Source organism: Cupressus sempervirens, chromosome 9 (assembly GCF_028749045.1).
Source record: "Cupressus sempervirens isolate cs-2001-9-10 chromosome 9, ASM2874904v1, whole genome shotgun sequence".
NCBI lineage: Eukaryota > Viridiplantae > Streptophyta > Pinopsida > Cupressales > Cupressaceae > Cupressus > Cupressus sempervirens.
The window spans coordinates 677,270,998-677,290,347 of NC_143126.1; the positions used below are offsets into that span (position 1 = coordinate 677,270,998).

Here is a 19,350-nt window from a genome sequence, read left to right on the forward strand (position 1 = left end):
GATAGAAGAATGATGCTAGATATATTAAGTCTGGTCGTTTAATTTGCAAAGCCTAGGTTCAACTACCAAAGCTCTGATACCATGTAAAGTTTTTGCAAATTCTGCTTGTAAATCAAACTAATGTATAACCTATATAGTGCTGGAGATGGTCTTGATCAACTGCAGATGGATATTAGTCCTTTTTCCTATATGATAATTCTGCAATAAAATATATTCCACTGTCTATTCGAATGAGGCAGAGAATGCTAATGAACAGACTTCTTTGTATTGTGTGTTCATTATCCACATTTCTATCTCATATATATAAGGTGACCAAAGGGCATGTCCCTTAAAGGGAAATGACCCTATCTAGGTCGACCCTATAATATAACTCCCATAATCGGCACTCAACGAATAATATAATTTACTAAAGAGATTAACTAACTATAGTTAAGGTTATCTTTAATTATCACTATCCCTAAAGAGACAGTGATTATGCCTTTATAGGAGGATATATATATATAATGCTAGATCAGATCTGTGTGATCTGTACAATCAGATCAGCATGATAATTGAAGTTACAGTTTTAACAATAAGGAGAAGGGCCTGAAAGAAGGATGCAAATTAAAAATAACATGGTATTTCAAGGACCATAGCTATTATCAAGCTGCAAGCATGTGGACAGTCAGTTTTGCCACTATTATGGAACTTGGTCAGAGTTGGCTTGAGTGTATAGAATATAGATTGGGCCGAAATGTATTTAGGTAAGTATTTACTTCTAAAATGGCTCTGTGAAGAACCCACTATCTTAAACACCAGAATCTCACAGCAGTATGCCTTTGTGGCTGAATTCCAATGTAATTCACTGTTATAAATGATTGTTCATTGAGTTTTAACAATGATTACAATCATGAAATGCAATGCTGTATCAATATAAGCATACAGTTTATAATATTTAACACATTCAGAAATGAACTGCTGTTAGAATTCATGTGTGGATTGATGGGATTGAATTCATTTCAAATATTTACCATGCTTTTCAGTACCAAAATAATTTGAACAATTTTACATAGAAATGATGTGGCTAGAGGACTTGCTGGAGTTTTGGAATAAACAAGATGTTATAGAATAATTATTTGGTGATGCAATGTTATTTTACTTCTGATCAGTTTAAGGTAGCTGCCGATGTTTGGTACTCCTAACTGCCTGACACTACATATGTAATTACTTCCTATCAGAAGGTAGCATTCTCTAGACTATATAAATTGCATTTGAAAATAAAATCCATATCATTCTGCCATGTTCTCGTGAGTATTGCTTCTTTCTAGTATTGAATCCCTTCAATACGTATGGTATGTTTTGGTATCTTGTTTACTCTGCGTAATCAATTAGTTCCCTTCAGGAGTAAAAAAATTGGTGTCATTCTTCCACAAAGCCTGGAGATCAAAACCATGCAGACAAACAGCAACAGGTGGTATGGCAATGTAAATAGGTCAACCTTACAAACAACCAAAAGTCTCTAAATCCAAAAAAGAAGAAAAACCTGTGGAGGAAGATTCTCAACTCATACGTTTTCTCCTAAGTTGCTGATTCGGGTTCGGGGATGGGTTCGGGTTCGGGGTTTGGTTCGTGGATTTGGGCAATTTTTTATTTCCCCATTTGGGTTCGTGGGTGGGTTCGTGAGTATATATATATATATATATATAAACACACACACACACAAGAGAAACATGCATGGTTGCAAAACAAAGTCATTTCACAATATGAACAATTGTTGCTTGATCATTGATCAATGCCAAATGCCAAAGGGTTTCGGGTCCCTTCAAAACCTGTTTTTACCTGAATCTAAAAGCATTAAATACTCGCTCATTAATCTATCTTCATGATTGTAAAGAAAATTATACATTGAATTACTAAATTGCAAAACATACACTAGTTCATCAAATAATACATTGAATTACTAAATTGCAAAAGAAAGACTAGTTCATCAAGTAATAAAGATTGAAACATGATGATAGATGACAAGGTTTTAGTAGTTTATCAATAATCACAGTATCAAATGCCCTTCAAGGGTCAAATGGATCATCACAAAATGAGGGATCAATGGCTTCATCCCCAACTGCAACTATATCTAGATCTTCATCATTAGAACCCAAACTGGTTCCACTAGTCCCATATGCTGTTATATCATTGTCCTCCTCCTTGACATAAGGGATTAGATGAGTGAAATATTTTTTATTAAGTTCCTTTGAGAGTTGCATAAGAAAACAATTAAAAAAACACACTCTTTAATGTTGTTTTAGCCTTGGGTTCGCTGTGGGTTCATCTAGGTTTGCTTCAGCAAGGACCCGGACGAATCCACAGTCAAAACTAAGGACCCTGCCCGGATCCGAACCGAACCCAGGGACGAATCCGGACCCGTATGGACCCGAACCTGAATCCGGGCAGCAAGGGACGAATCCGGCAACTAAGGTTTTCTCGGAAGCCTCCCAACAAGGAATTCCTGAGATGAAGTCTGAGAATGGGTTTAGGGAGAATGCAAACATTGAGCATCTCCTGGCAACATTGTTGGACTTGCTCACACATAATCTAATAATCCTTTGAGATCTTTTGGAACATAGAGACCAAGAACTATGTCAGGAACAAAGACTACAATAGGATGAGGAAAGGAAACAAAGGAAGGAGGAAGAACGTGACACAAAAAGATGTCATGCGTCCAATAATTCCAACAATTAGTGCCCCCTCTGCAAATCAAAGACTAGACAAGACATAATGTGCATACTTGGCAAAAGAGAGAAGTATTGATGAGAAGATCTCTTCAAATCAAGGAAAAAAGTAAAACAACAATTACAAGAAATTGTCAAGGAATCTCAAAGTCCACCACGAAGCAAAAGTCCAAGTAATAGCCAAAGCTGGAATTGAGAGACAAGAGCAACTCGATAGAAAAGGTAACATCATATATGCAGTGCAAGTAGGAGGAGATTATCATAAACCTATCACTCTCTAACGAGGTAAGAGAAAATCTTGTCTACAAGACAAATAATCTGTCCATACAAGCAAATGTCAGACGAGAAAGTTATTGCTCAATAAATTGTACAGTGCTTTCTGCTTTCAAAATAATCAAACCATTTACATTCTAGTAAGTCTAAAATTGCAGACCTTAAAAGATTTCAGATGGTTGTTACTCACATGTAAACACTTAGATGTACATTAATGTATATCTGCTTTTATAGTTTTAGCTACTGATTTGTTTGCTTCTTTTTGTCACACTTCTCATGGCTAACAAGGTTCCTTGCGAGAGGATATTAGTGAGTCTCTGCTTCCAGATTAATCAAGCCATTTATATTCTAGCAAGTGTAAAATTACAGATTTTATTAGATTTTAGGTGGTTGTTACTCACATGTAAACAATTAAATGTACAGTGATGTATATCTGCTTCTATTGTTTTAGCCATAGTTGAAAACTCGCCAAATGCAAAAACTCACCAAGCCCCCCAAAAGTTTAATCGAGAAAAACTCGGCGATTTTTAAAAAAAAACTCGTGAACCTAAAAAACCCCTGAAATTTAATTAAAAATACATTTATTTTGCAAAATTTAATGAGAAGATGCATCTAATAAGTTAATTAAAGATAATACAAAAGAAAGAAACAAAGTTTAGATATATATAAATGCATAATGCGTACAAAATTGCATTATCATGCAGAATGCTCATGGTAGGAAGCAAAATAGTAAATTACTAAATAGTTTCAATCTGTCAAACTAGAAGTAAATACTAAAAGTCTAAATACATCAATACAATGTGACAATGTCAATCACATCTTCCTCTTTCCACTTGCACTAGTAGGAAAGCGAGGGGGTCTAGTCCTAGAAGAAGTGCCCCGCACTGGGATAGGGCGTGAGCTGCGTGACTGTGAACTCTGTGGCTGTGCCCCCTCGCTCGACGTCCCTACTGATTGGCTCGGTGTCCGAGAAGAGGATGCATCTCCTCCTAATGGTAATGCCTGATCCTCGCCTGAATCATCATCATCCTCGTCTTCATCCTCAATGTCATCCATAGTGAACTGAAAATCAGTGTTAGCCTCCCCCTCCATGGCCTGCCTCTCCAAATCAACGATCTCATTTGGTGTAAACAATGGACTTGGCTCGTGCTGTCCAATCAGAATAAGGATCTATCTCATCTAGATCAAGCGGACCAGGTAGTTCTAAGAGTTGTGCCTTTTTTATGCGCAACTTAAGATTATAGTGTACATAAACAAAGTCATTAAGCCGTTTTTGAGTCATTCTGTTTCTTTTCTTTGTATGGATGGACTCAAATAAGCTCCAATTGCGCTCACAATGGGATGAGCTACAAGGTTGGGATAGGACTCTAAGAGCAAATTTCCTTAAATTGGGGGTATTGCCACCCCAACTTGCCCACCAAGCATCTGCAAAACAAAATTAAAAAAGTTATAAAGCAATAAAAAAAAAAATCAGAAGCACAACTTATCAATTAGCAAAAGTTTTAAAGTTTGACGCTTTACCTGGTGCTTGAGTAGATCTTGCTCTCTTTGCTAGCATAGAAGAGAACAAAGGACCCCTTGATTCCACATAGATTTGTTGTTCGCTCACAATAAGGTCTCTCTCCTCTTCACTTGATATCATTCTCTCAATGCATTTAGAAAGACCTTCCATGACCTCTCCATTAGGATCTAAGTAGGAATCATCAGCCCTAAAACAAATAGAAAATGATATCAAGTCTTACTACACAACCTTAAAAAATAAACTAAAATAAAGACTTATTAAAATCCCAACTTCAAGGACAATCAATTATCATAGTACCTGAATTTGGGATTGAGGAAGTAGCCTGCTGCATGAATAGGTTGGTGGAGCATATTGTTATACCTCCTATCAATTATTTCCCAAATGGGGTCAAATCTGAGACTATCCCCGTGATAGTAACTTCTAACAGCCTCTTTCGCCCTATCCATGGCCTCATAAAGACCTCCCATTGGGGATTGCTGCCCATCACATGTGCGCAAGACTAGAACTAGGGGCAGAGACATCTACATTTGAAATTTGAAAAATACAAATTAGTTAATAACATAGTAAGTTATGAATTGATAATGAAACTTGAATAAACTAAAAATATAATGAAGTTACCTCCACAATCTCCTTAGCCTTTGCAAAAAAGCTATCATCAAAGACTATTCGTGCCACAGCCTCTCCTTCGGGCTTCTTTGAGTAAGGTGAAGCAACCCAATCAGCACACACAAACATTTGCTTCAAAGCCAATATGTGGTCAAGAATACTTTGCAACGTCAAGAAGACCGTTGCAAACCTTGTCATAGCAGGACTCATCAAATCTTTGCCTTTAGTGGCTTTTCTCATCAAACTAAGAACCCATGGGTGATTATAGATATATTTCGTGACTCGCCTAGCATATTCCACAACTGGACTCACCCAATCAAGTTTTCCTATGTCCTCCAAAAGAAGGTCAAGGACATGTGCTGCACAAGGTGACCAACAAAGTGTGGGATGCCTCTCTTGGAGGATTCTACCTAAAAGATTAGCAAAAAATCAATAATCAGTAACAAACTTTCCATATTTAGTATTTACAAATTACATCAAATCTAAATTGAATAATACCATAGCATTACATTCACGATTCATATTGATTCAAATATAAAAAATTAAATCTACCTGCTGCTGCATTATCTGTGATTATTTGCACCACATTCTCTATTCCCACCTCCATGACAACATTCTCCAACATTAAAGCCAATGTGGCTGCATTTTTCACTTTGTTGGAGGCATCGACAGATTTCCAAAACACCACATCATCTTTGCAAGCAATCAAGAAGTTAATAATGGTTCTACTTCTTCCATCTGTCCACCCATCAGATAAAATGGTGCAGCCATACTTCTTCCACTCTTTCTTTTGGTCTTCTATCAACAATGTTGCCCTACCAACTGCTTTGTCAAGCAACCTACAAAATTTAGGTGTAATATTAAATAAAGTGTAAGTGTTAGTAAAAAATTAGGAAATAAGTTATAACAATTAAGATTTAAAATATAACAATGAACTAAAGTGAATCACAATTATTTACAATTACTAAATAGTAAAATACTAACCTTCCACTCATATCCTTGCGATTAGGCAGCTTGTACCCTTTGCCTGATATTGTCATTGCATTCACCATATTGACCCAATAGGGACTATCAGCAGCATTCATTGAGATATTGTTGAAAAACCAAAAATTAGCTGCTGCAATATCAGTTTGCTCATGCACCTCCTTAAACCATGCAATGCCCTCTAATGATGGGTGTGCTCCAGGTGTGTTCCTAGGCACAAAATAACCACCTATCCCTAATGGGGATCCGGATGGTGATGATGAAAAAATAGGAGATGTAGAAGAAGTGGAACCGGTAAAAGAGAAATTTTGTTTGCGGATCCGTGGGCCACAAAGAGATCCTGGTATGTTCTCAAGTGCTTCTTCTTCCTCTTGCATATCAAAAGGAGCTCCTTCAAATTCAGCTATGGCTGCCCTCATAGCTAATTTTGCCCTCTCCCTATTCAATTTTTTCTCTTCAGCAGCTGCAAGTAGGGCATGGATGAATTCTTTTTCTTCATCACTTACCTTGAGACAAGGATTTGAGTCATGTTTCTTTATGCCTGCCAGGTGGTATTTGAGGCGGTTTATGCCTCCAGAAATAATTCTCTCACAGGAATGCATATCACCTTCCCAATATCATTTGGACTTGGAGCTTCATAGGCATACCGCCATGCCTTATCTCTTGCATTTTTAGGCCGAGTGCCTATATATCCAGATGGGCATGGTGATTGTGGCCACTCTTCTTGCGGGTTTGTCATTTTTTTAATGGTTGACCGCTACCCTACACATAAATATATAGAAAAATGAATAAACAAAGTTAGAACTTAGAAGCTAGGGTTTCAAATGATTCAAAGTTTCAAACTTCAACCATATTCTTAGCAAACAACAAACTTCAACCATATCCTTAGAAGCTAGGGTTTCAAATGATTCAAAATGATTTTAAATGATTTGAAAACATTTACAAACAACAACAAAAACAAAAGAACATTTGTTATAAAACTATAAACAGTTTTCAAACTATGATAAGATGAACATACTTGGAAAGAAATTTGTCTTCTAAAATCAGTTAGAATCCTCTACAATCCACTCAAATCCGCCTTGAATCACTTGCAATCAGCCAAGAATGCCTCCAAACCTTCTTCTCTTCACTCCTAAAGGCTCTAAACAATGCAAATACAAGAAAGAATGAAAAAAAACACATTCACTGCCGCTTTAATCCGTCATAGGTCGTGGGCAAAAATCTCACCAGTAAATCGCGAGTTTTTAAACTCGTCGAGTACTCGGCGAGTTTTCCATCTATGGTTTTAGCTACTAATTTGTTTTCTTCTTTTTGTCACACTTCTCATGGCTAACAGTTTTTAAAACTCGCCGAGTACTCGACGAGTTTTCCATCTATGGTTTTAGCTACTAATTTGTTTGCTTCTTTTTGTCACACTTCTCATGGCTAACAGGGTTCCTTGTGAGAGGATATCAATGAGAAAATAAATTTATAATATAGTGTAGGATCTGTAAAGATAATTTTCAGGACATCCCAATAGGTATGCCAGGAAGGTAATAAATTATACTCTGACTCCTAGTTTTGGTTTTTTTTAATTTTAAGCTACTAATGTGCTAACTTGAAGGGAAGCACATGTATATTGGATGTTTACAACAATGCTAGACTATATAATTGTACAAGTCATCATATACAGGTTCAATTGGCTTCCATGTTGATGTAAATACTAAATATCACAAATTCACAACTACTTTGAAGTTCATCTATTTAACCATCCTTAAGATTTGTATTTCATTAAATCTACCTACTGATATGTAATGTATTTGTCATGTCACCCATTTGAAACCCTAATTGTGATGTCCCCATCCTTTTCACATCAATTTTGTGAAGTCTCTGAGAGACAAAAATGCAAAAGTGATAATCAAATGAAGCAAATCAATTAAGGCATTTACCATGCATTCACCAAACATCAATTAATGGGAGATGTTGACTTGTATATTGCTAAACAGTGTTGAATTGAAGGAGCAGTAACTGATTGATAAGACTCACTAAATGAATATTTAATAACAGTTAGCATCAACGATACAAATTACAGCATATATTGTGGCATTCAACAAAGTTATTTGTAATGCTTACCCCTAGTTGACTTTTTTGTTGTATTGCCAGATTCTTTTAGGCTAGTTTTTTTTATTGTGTTTTATGATTATCGGTACTTGGTTACTGGATTTGATTATATGTCATTTCATACTCAGTTGATTTATGTGATGAGTTATTTAGTTATTTCAAGATTACTTTTATGATGATATATGTATGTGCATACAATGATTTCAGTTATTTCATGATATTAGATATAGGAATGATTTATATGCAGTTCTATGGTTACTTACCCCATACTTGTATGTGCATGGTGTACGTGTACATTTTCTTTATGTTTGATGTTCCTCATGTGGTTGAAGGAGGGAGTCGTAGTCACCTGCTAGTCAGGATCTACACAATGTATCACTCCTCGCCATTGTCTGTTTAGTTTAGAATATATGTGTTTATACATGTGTGAATTTTATGCAGATTGTAGGTATCTGGTATTGACTTCCCTGAATTGTCAAGATGAGCATACCCTATCGCACTATTTCAATGGTATAGGTGAGGGGATAACTCTTGAGTCCAAATCCTAACCTAATCCAATTGTCCTAGAAAGTATGACAAGTATCTGAGTTGTTTACCCGTCTGAATCCGTCAAGTGATGTGAATTCATGATTTTGATCCTGGAGTCTGATTATGTTTTGTCTTTAGTTGAGTTGTTGTATTTGGTTCTGTGGGTCTATTGTGATTTTCAGTTGTAATTAAATCAAATTGAAAGATAATTTAATGAAAATTTTATTAAAAAAATTCAATATTTAATTATATTGAATTAATTGAGAAATTAATTAAATAAAAGAATTTTATTTAAAAGATTTTATTAAAGTTCTAATTTTGGCGTTTTATATTTATTTAATTTAATAATAATTTATTTAGGAGTTTTATTTTAATAATAAACTCTAAATAACATTATTAGTTATATTAATAAATATTATATTAAAAACGTCTCGCAAATTAATAAAAGAGAGAAAGAAAACATAAATTTAATAAAATTTATTTTAATTAAATTGCATAAAACTTATGCATGAAATTAAAATATAATAAATTAATTAGAGAAAGAAAGAAAATTAATTTAATAAAGATATTTTAAATTGCCAAAAAGGTTGTGCATGAATATTAAAATATAATAACAAATAAAGAGCAACGAGTCTTCTCATGTGATTGCACAATCGAAGTCCCAAATTTAGGAGAGAACTCTTTATCAGAGATCTAGAGCTCATTTTGCAATTACACAAGTTTGGGGGAGCCAATTTCCGAAAGGAGGGTTTTCGAAAGGAAAATGAATTGTTTGCGAGTTTTGTGCGTCCGTTGTTTAGCATTAGATCCAGGTAGGATCTTAAGGGTTTGTGCAGTAGTTGCTCATTCTTGAATTCTCTATCTTCTCCATGTTTGCGAACCTATTTTCAGAATTGAATTGAATTTGAAAACTCTTGCATGTGATTTTATCATTCTTCATTTGAGAAACCTTTGTTTATGAATTGAATCTGAAACCTCTATTTGTGATATTATTGTCCTTCGTTTTGGGATAATCAATATTTGAGTTGGAAATTAGAAAACCCTCATTGGATTTAAATTGGGTGATTCATAATAGATTTGTTAAAAATCGAGATGTGGGTTTCAAAATGAAAACCAAGTTTGTTTTATAAATTGACTGTTTGAGCCGAGTTTCTATACCAGGTCTATGTTGGAAATTTTATCAAAATATATATATATTAAATAGTGTAATTACTATGTAGTCACATTATTAAATATTAAAAAAATGAAATTTTGCAAATTTTGATGGGGAGGGGCATGTTTTGTTTGTTTTGTTTTTAAAACAAAATATTTTTGAAAAAAAATTATTATTAATTTAAATATATGTTAAGTTATATTATATGTTATTTAATATATATTAAATGTTATTAATTATGAACTATTAAATATTAATGATATTATTATCATTATTAATAGTTATTATTTTAGTATTAGATTAATAATTATGTTATTAATAATTTAATATAAGTTATTAATAAATAAATAATTATGATCTTTGATTATTTAATAATTATTATTTATTTTAATAATTTTCTTTTAAATTAAAGATTTAATTGTTAAAATGTATTTGGGAAGTAGATTGATAATTGTAATTGGGAAAAATGATTATTTTAGTAAACTGAGATTTACTTGATGGTGCAATTTTGTATATGAAAAACGACTTCTATGTTTAGGAAAAATTTATTACATCTTTTGATAATTCGAAAACCTTAGAAATCTTGATATTTCGGAAAAGACAAAAACGGTTGTGTATGTCTACTGAACTCTTATAGTTTTGATAACGAATTGAACTATGAAATAATGTTTAAACAACTTTATATGAATTAGTTGAATCGTCTAGGATTCTAGTGAACTCGAAAACCATAGTGAATCTAGTAACTAAAGAAATGAAAACGAAAACCTTGATTAAGATCGAAAATGAACTGTAATATTTGAAAATGAAAACGAAAACGTGAACCCTAATTGAGATTGAAAACTCTATAAACAATAATACTTGGAAAAGAAAACTAAATCCCTAGTTGTTATTTAATCTTTGTGTTTTGAAAACAAAAATGAGAACGTGGAAACCTATAGTGAAAATTAAACTTGTGTGTTTTCCAAAACCTAATAAATTATGATAATGACTTTTGTATGTACTATGTGATGTGCGATTTATTGGTAACTTACAGCTTTGACCGGTTAGGATGTTTACCAAAGGCTTGGGAGTTTTGTTTTGTGATGTCATGATGATGTTTTGTATACAATCTTTTACACCCAACCTTGGTGATGTGACATGTGTGTTTCTAAGATGAGTTTGATTTAATGGTGATTATTGGTTTCTAGTGTTCTTATGTGAAACTGAGGTAAATGGTGAGACTTTCCTGATATAACCTTTGAGTCTTCGATCAGTTATCCTTGATTGATTCCCAATTGCTTGTATAAGACTGAGGTGATTAAATGATTTGTTTGTTTGGTGATGTCATGTTATGACATGGATTTGGTTTATGTGTATTTGATTTTTGGATCAGTCATGTTAGGATGATCGTATTGGTGAAATTTGTGATTATGATAAGTAATATTTTAGTGCGTTCCAATTGCTTGTTTAAGAACTGATGTGTGGTTGATGGTCATTTATGATCTTTTTCTTTTGCTGAGCTTAGGGTAGGTTATTTGTGTCATGTTGGGAAGTGGCTTGCAATGGAGGCCGAGGCCCTAAAGAGGTTGGCGGGTAACCCATTGTAGGTTATTTAAATAAGTGATAACATTTCATTAAATGGGTATAAAATGAATTAATAAGATATTGGTACCACAGAAAGTCACTAGGGGGTCCGGAGTATTAAAAGACTACTAGGGTAACCTTAGAGCTGACTTGTTAGTATGTTAGTATGCCTTGTCTGTACGAAAGGATACTAATGCTGCATAGAGACACTAGGGGGGCCGGAGTCCATAGTGGCTATCGGGGTAACCTTAGAGTTGGCTCATGTGATGACACTTACCCAATTACATAGGAGATTTCCTACATGTCCATGTTGCCCCTAGGATTAGTTGATACTTGTGTCTTGATACCCTTTGAGATAGTTTTCTTTCAAGTGTTTCCTTGAACCTAGATGTTCGTTTTGACTTGTGTATTGTTATCCTGTTTGGGACTTGAGTTTATCTCCTCGATACGGTGGGAGTGGGTCATTTAGGTTCCACAAGGTTGAGTGGTAGTACTTTTTACTTTTACCATTGAGATCCGACCATTGGATGTCGTTGTTGGATGTGTTTATGCAGATGCTCTTTTCTATCCGATCTTGTATTTCTATGATAGATGGTTATACCTATTGTATTGTATTTACTTCATGGATCTTAAGAGATGATGTAATCTATTTTATGATGTATATTATTTCAGCTTCTCATACCCTGTGACTTGTACAGTGGATGATTGTGCATTCTAGTTATTGCCAAGTAGCATTCAGGATAATTGTATATTGTTTAAATAGATGTGTACATGTAGTTATTCTTTAATGTGGATGTGTTATATATTGGATTTAATATTAATAAACTTGAATGTGATTCAACGTCATGGGACCCTTAGGAGATGTACTCTATTTATGATGGTTGTTATGTATGTTAGTTTATGCTTCCGCTATATTTTGTATTTGTTGTTGTTTATTATCTTTCAAAACAAAAAGTTTGACAAACTTAATGAAACTTTAGGTTAACTTCTTTTTGGGTTCCCTAGCAAGGCATTACATTATTTGCATAACACGTATAGAACAAGAGTGTAATGCGGATGTATTTCCAGCCATGTGAATGACGACCTGGCAGAATCCAAAGTGACTAACGCCACACGTGGATGGATAATCGCAACTATACTTCATATCAACAGCTATGGTATTAACGAGATTAAGTCTTGGAGCCACCTATGATTAGTCAAACTACAGATCATAAATGTCAAGCTGCATTAACAATATTAAAGTTATTCCGATTAATAATAAAACAAACAGTATCGACACAATATCAAAGACCTTATGACAGTGGTTAGCCAAATTGGACTTGAGGAATGATCTAACGAGAGGAGATGTCATAAACATCAGATTTGTATAATCAACAAGGAAAAGTATGTGATTTATATAGACGGAAAATTACGATGCATTAAGCAGTTCATCACATCTATCGTGGGAATAGTTATCATCTCTGTATCAACAATTCATCATTACAAAAAGTTGATATAAGGAGAGGATATTGACTAAGACATAACATCAATATGCCTTGTAATCAATTCACTAATCAAAGTATTCATCTATGCTAGTTATCTAATGAAGATCATGGATTAATACTGCTCGGCAAGGGAATTAAGACTGGCTACATACAAAAATAAGACATCAAGTCCAATCAACTCCATCTATCATTAATATGCCTCAGACAATGACAACATGAAGATACATGATTACGGGTGAAATGGTCAATACAGAAACAAACAGTGATTACAATAATCAATATCAATAGAGGAATGATAAATATTGATTATTCATCATAGCAATTTGCCAAGGCAGCAATTATGACTATATTATTGTGACATTGACTTGACTAAATCAAACTATAGTCATTAGTGATAAGTAGTAGCAAGCAAGAAAATCAATAATCCAAAAGGCACAATTTGTTACCGAAAAGGCTTGTTAGTAAAAGATGTGATCCATCGCACATGAAAAGGTGTGACCCTTCAGTTTTGCAAGATAAAAATGGAAAGTCAAGCACACAGTACACTCCATTTAGGAGGGGAAGGTTCACAATTATTATGTATAATTGGTGCTCACCATAGGAAATAAATTGTATTATATTGCTGGCAAGCATTGCGTGACTGCAAATTACACGGCAACTTATCTATGAATCAAATATTGGTTTACAGAATGTTATGTCTGAGTTCTATTAGGAATAAGGGACCAATATATCTCTAGTATATATGTTGTAGCATTTATATTGATTAATAATAGTAAAATCAGAATTATATTTTTTTCATAATACATAAGATATTAGTATATTCATAGCTTAATCCCTATTGACCCTTAAGAGGATAGGTAGGTTTTGTTAGGGAGAGATGGAGTAATTGTCAGAATGTATGTGAATCCCAAGATGGGATATGAATGGGGTCCTAGAGCCTTGAGGAAGCCTACAAGTAGATTGGTTTCCAAGTGCTCTATGACAAGTACTTCCCCATCCTCCTTAGGGTTGATGATTAGGAAAGAAGTGAGGAATTGGGGCTCAAGTACATTAACAGTCAAATGTATTATGAAACATTAAACTTCAATCTCATTTAAATACATAGTAGTGTATTTTAATCATTGGAAATCAGTAGCCTCCTAGTAAGGGACATTACAAAGATTCAGTTAAATTTTCATATCTAAGCACAATCCAAACCCTAGTTGGGAATTTTGAGGTAAATCAAGTAAAGTCTCAGATGGGGACATTACAGTATTTTATGTGCTTTTTATATTTTGTTGTATAACCTATTATGTTATATTTGTATTTGTAGTGATTTAAATTTTCATTTTGTAGAATTTTTTCTAATGTAGTTTTTATATGTTTTTTAAGAAATATACACTAGAGGCTGCTCCTGCTGGCATGTCACCATATTCAAATGTAATCAATATGCCCACAATGTATGACTATGCTTGCATTTCAATAAGTCCAGCATCACTTTTGTGTCATATATGGGTGATCATATTCATATGTGGTATCCGGTATGTAGTGTATCTGGTCATGGGAAGGGAATTATCCAACTCCTCTACTTCTAACCAATGGCAATTGCATGTAATTTAAAATAAAAAAGCAATCGCTCACTATTCTAAGGATGCTTGACCCACTTCTGCAATATATTTAAAACGGACTGTGAACCAGATAGAGCTGTAAGAAGCAATAGCTTTTTTGTTAGTGTGGATTACCAAGGGGTAGAAGCAGACAAATGAGAAATTATCTCTGTAAGGTACTTGTCTAGTAACTTCACTTATACAGTCAAAGAATAGACATATGATTAGTTATAATTACTTAAAAAATTATTAACAAGAAATTAAGGATAATACAAATAATGACAAAAAAAAGTGACTATTTGTGGTTTGAATTAGTGCACAAATTCTATTTAGTGTCAGCATTAAAAAGTTATCTCAAGCATAATTTGCACATTTGCACAGAATTATGATTGTTTGTCGTAACATACCTCTGGCGGGACATACATGACACCATTAGGAGTGATAAATAAGTGATCCTCCATTTCAGACAAAACATTAGTATCAGGAGTATATGAAGTAACACCCAGTATCTTTGTCTTTCCTGGAACAAGCTTCCCCAAGCAAGTAGAGTAACAGAGATTATAAGCTATTATCATAGATGGATAAAGAGATTGAAAGTCCAAAACAACCACTGGATCAGTGTAAAACTTTGACTCTGGTTCCATAACAAGTGGAAGACATTCCATAGCTGGTTGTGATGCAACCTGTAATGTTCAATTGGAGATTAGAAAATAGAAGTTAAAACAAAAAACATAGTACCTTAATTAGAAACAAGATGTGGTATAACCAAAGTGTGTAATTGCAAAGATCTGGACAATACTTTGATGCTGAAGACAATGGGGCAATAATTAGGTAAAGAAGTCATTCAAAGCTTTCACTAACACAGCCAAAAAAAATTATGAATAACAGGCCTCAACTCAAAACTAAATTAAAATAAGGCTAACGAAAGAAACAGAAAGTGCTCAAATGTGAGTTTACAAAAGAGGTTCTAGGTTTTGGATGGATCAAGGAACACAACAAAAAACACTTAATTTACGGTTTGAATTGTAATAATAAATGTACACCAATTACAATTTATAGAATAAAAGACTAATATAATCAATACAAACTAGATAATTACTGTTTACTAACTTTTTAAATAAACATAAACAACAGTTGGAGAATGAAACTATCAACTTCCCAGTTCCGAAATGATTATATAAAAAATGCATCTTTTTCACAAGTCAATGGAATTCTAGATGCAACCCATTCAGCGATTAAAAAACCCAATACTACAAACAAGTTTTGAAACAATCATCAGAGATTCCTCACTAAGCAAGTACAAGGATCTATTTGAAAATTTTGGAATGTTACACACCAGGGTCAGAGTTAACCATCAAATCTATGAGTTACTATACAAGACAATAATTAGCAAAGAGATAATATTTTCCAAACAATGTTTCTGGCAGGACTTTATTGGACTATCATCTGACCACCTTAACTTCTTGTCACCCTTTGACACTCTCTTAGATGTCTTACATACTAAGTAAAACTATTTTGCATGGTGAACTCAAATTCATTTGAATATTCTTGCAACAAAATTGAAATTAAAGCTACATGATTGTATAGAATTAGTGACAATTGCATTCTGTGTTAGATTAATTCATATCAAGTACATGCTTCAGACGGACTGCATCGTTTCCGAGTAAATAACTGGCAAAACCATTGATTTACCAACAAAGTATCATAATTGCTATTATTGTTATTAGAAAATTCACACGTCAAGAAAAGTACCTCAAAATAATCTACAAGTTTCAAGAGTTCCAAAGATATTTTCACTTGACTATGGAAACACATTGAATTTGTTTCAAAAAACTTAGAACTATCAAAAGAAAAGTAACAGAACAGAAAAACCTGTTGTTTGCTTGGGGACATAACGAGGAAATTTTGAGTATGTGCCAATCGCAGCATCATTGATTCAACTCGATACTGTGATCCCCGTGAAAGTACAGAAAAAAATTCAATGCCAAATACACGTGCAAGCTCTGAAGTCCGATTTATCTGTCAGAACAATTTATAATTTTAGTTTTACAAGCAGACCAAAAAAATAGGCTCTTCCCACTGGAAAAGATGGAGCATGGAAAGAGATTTCTTATGCGCTACCACAAGACAAAATATACACACTAGAAGAAGCAATGGAAAAGTTGAGTGTTGTAGAGAGCAATACAGTTTTATCAAGGAGAAGCTGTCTCTAATTTATAACAAACAACTAACTGAAGTACTGGCACATGTATCCAACTTCACTAGGTTTAATCATCACATATTGTGAGAATTTGGGAATATTCAAATGAAAAATAACAAATAGTTTCAAGAATCTACCAACTTGATGGACAACAACCAAAAGAAGCTTGGAATATATACAGTTTCTTTCACTTTGAAACAATTTGATATCAATAGCAATCTATCTTTTAGAATGTTTTCATAAGGATCAATAGTATAGTAAAATGAACAAACATACATAAAAAATATATTCCACCCCTCTCCTAAAATATGCAATTTCTAGTATATGTGGAACTAGAAATCAATGTTAGCTTTGAACACTTACTGGAATGTTCTGACATTGACTATGTTACATAGATGCTGCCACTCCTCTAAATCCCTATCCCCATCCCCGCAGATGTTTCTGTTATGTTGGGATGGCAGGGAACATCCCCTAGCTATACTTAATCTGCAGAAAATTTGAGTAACATCCCCAAAATGCCATTCAAACAAGGGGAGCACCATTAGGACACTTAACCGTCAACTTGGGGAAAGCCAAATGTTGAAGATAGATAGCTGCAGGAGCTACCTGCATACCTGTGAATGATCACATCAGAATCTTGCACACCTCCTCTTCATGCTGTGTATGATTGTATTCTGCAAGATGATCATTTCTCAGCTACATTATCCTACCTTATTTCAAATATTGGTTATGGACACTGTTTACTGCATAGGTTAATTAAGAAATGCACACAGATAATGAACACGAACAGTAACAGCAGTACTTCTTTATTCACATATGCCAACAAATTACACCCAGAGCATAAGATCAGATCAGATGATTTACAATGATCCTAGACGGGGTATAAATACTTTCCGCCGAACCTTCCCGAAAGGGTTCGTCGGCTACAAAACAATCCTAATCTACCCGTCGGCCAAAATCTTTACCGATGACATGAACCCATCGGCCCGTCGGCTACAAAATCTTTACCGACGACAACACCCTGTTGGCTACAGTTTCTACCTACGACAGACACCATTGCTTATCTCTCAATCATGTGTGTGCGTGGTTGTATTTCTTAGAAGAATCATAACTACTGCAGAATGTAGAGCTACAGCTTATGCAGCACCTCCAATATCATAACCGTAGAAGTTATAGCTATTGAAGTTATCTCCCCGCATCTTGGTATTCTTCATTAACAAATATGGAGACGGTCCGAAACAGCTCTTTCTCATAACTACCGTTATTTCTTGTGTTGCAGAGTTTAATAACATTTTATAGTAATCACTCCATGTAGAGGGTTATGATCTCTTGCATGTGTTGCTGCACTTTGGGTAACTGCCATCCATTTAAGGCTTATGCTATTTGAAGAGCTAAGGTCTTTATTTTTGGTGGTCTCTCGGTATCCTTGTGGATGACTGCTTGCTGTTGTTGCTCTGATGTACTATTCCAGTCCCTTAGACCCTTGTCGGTCTCTTGTTGGACATTAATAAAATTATCTTATCTTGCTCTGATGTACTATTCCAATCCCTTAGACCCTTGTTGGTCTCTTGTTGAACATTAATAAAATTATCTTATTTTATTATCTGTTGTGTGTGTAAAGATTTGGACATCATTCTTGTTCGACGATAGAAAGTCATTTTGTGTATAGCATCAGCAATTGGAGAGCAAAAGTCCATAGTTCTTGTTCTTGCTATTCTGGTGTATAGCTCAAGATACAAGCCTGGAAGTAATTCAGTATCGTGGGTGTGCGAGCATTTAAATGTTTTCACATTTTCTTGTTCAAAGATCTGATGATATTATCTGAGATTTATGTAGACTTCAGTATTATGTCATGCTTATTATTGTTGTATACAGTATCAGTGAGTGATACAAAAAGGTTCTCGGTATGCAATATAAGTCTCATACTTTATGTATGTTACTAAAAAGGCCTCTATAGCCATCTCAATAAAGTAGCTGCTTCTGGTTAAGCTTGTGAGCTTTGTGTTCAGACTTACTGATTACTCAATAAAGAATATTTTTCTGTGTGGCTAGATTTCAGCGTCAACTGGAGGGTTTTCCCAGGATAAATATTTGTGGTGACTATTTGTTCTTGTGTTTATCGAGATATCTTTCTCTGTTTATGTTATTCTGATTCTAAATTCAACATGGGGTCACAGCGGGATTAAGGAAAAAATCCAAAACCAGAACTTTTCAAGCTTTAAAGTCTCTTTTCTTCTCTTCTAAGTTTGATTCCTTCAAGATTCAAAAATAGTGACTAGACTCAAGGTTGGAGATAGGCTGGATGGTGTGTCTAATTTCACTTCATGGAAATTCAGAGTCCTCATTGCTCTACAAGGAAATGATCTTCTGGACTATGTGAAGTCAGATGTGGCTGAGCCATCTGACGGTTCTGAAAAAGCTCAATGGAAGAAGAAGAATATTATGGCGAGGAAGATATTGATTGATTATGTAAAGGATCATCTTGTACCTATAATATCCAAGTTGAATTCAGCTAAATAAATGTTTAAGAGTCTTCAAAACTTGTATGAATTCAACAATACCAGCAGGGGTTTGGCCTTGAGATGTTAGTTCCTTATAAAAATGGCTCGAGGAGAATCAGTTGTCACCTTCTCTGGGACGATTACA

General features: G+C 34.3%; 2 protein-coding genes across 3 annotated transcripts in view; both read right to left on the reverse strand.

Moving 5' to 3' along the window:
• Positions 1–19,350, reverse strand: part of REV3 (recovery protein 3) — a 182,596-nt gene that overhangs the window by 24,249 nt on the left and 138,997 nt on the right. For both annotated transcript variants that reach the window (XM_089801635.1, XM_089801634.1), the window contains 2 exons: positions 16,377–16,523; positions 14,912–15,187 (listed from right to left, as the gene is read on the reverse strand). In XM_089801635.1, coding sequence (XP_089657761.1) covers positions 14,912–15,187; positions 16,377–16,523 — 423 coding nt within the window. The remainder of the gene's footprint in view (positions 1–14,911; positions 15,188–16,376; positions 16,524–19,350) is intronic.
• Positions 3,620–6,830, reverse strand: LOC149540542 (uncharacterized). Its single transcript, XM_089799633.1, has 6 exons — positions 6,091–6,830; positions 5,659–5,945; positions 5,119–5,516; positions 4,798–5,021; positions 4,500–4,687; positions 3,620–4,403 (listed from the first exon to the last, which is right to left on the reverse strand). The coding sequence occupies exons 1-6, from the start codon at positions 6,690–6,692 to the stop codon at positions 4,096–4,098; spliced, it is 2,007 nt and encodes a 668-aa protein (XP_089655759.1). The 5' UTR covers positions 6,693–6,830; the 3' UTR covers positions 3,620–4,095.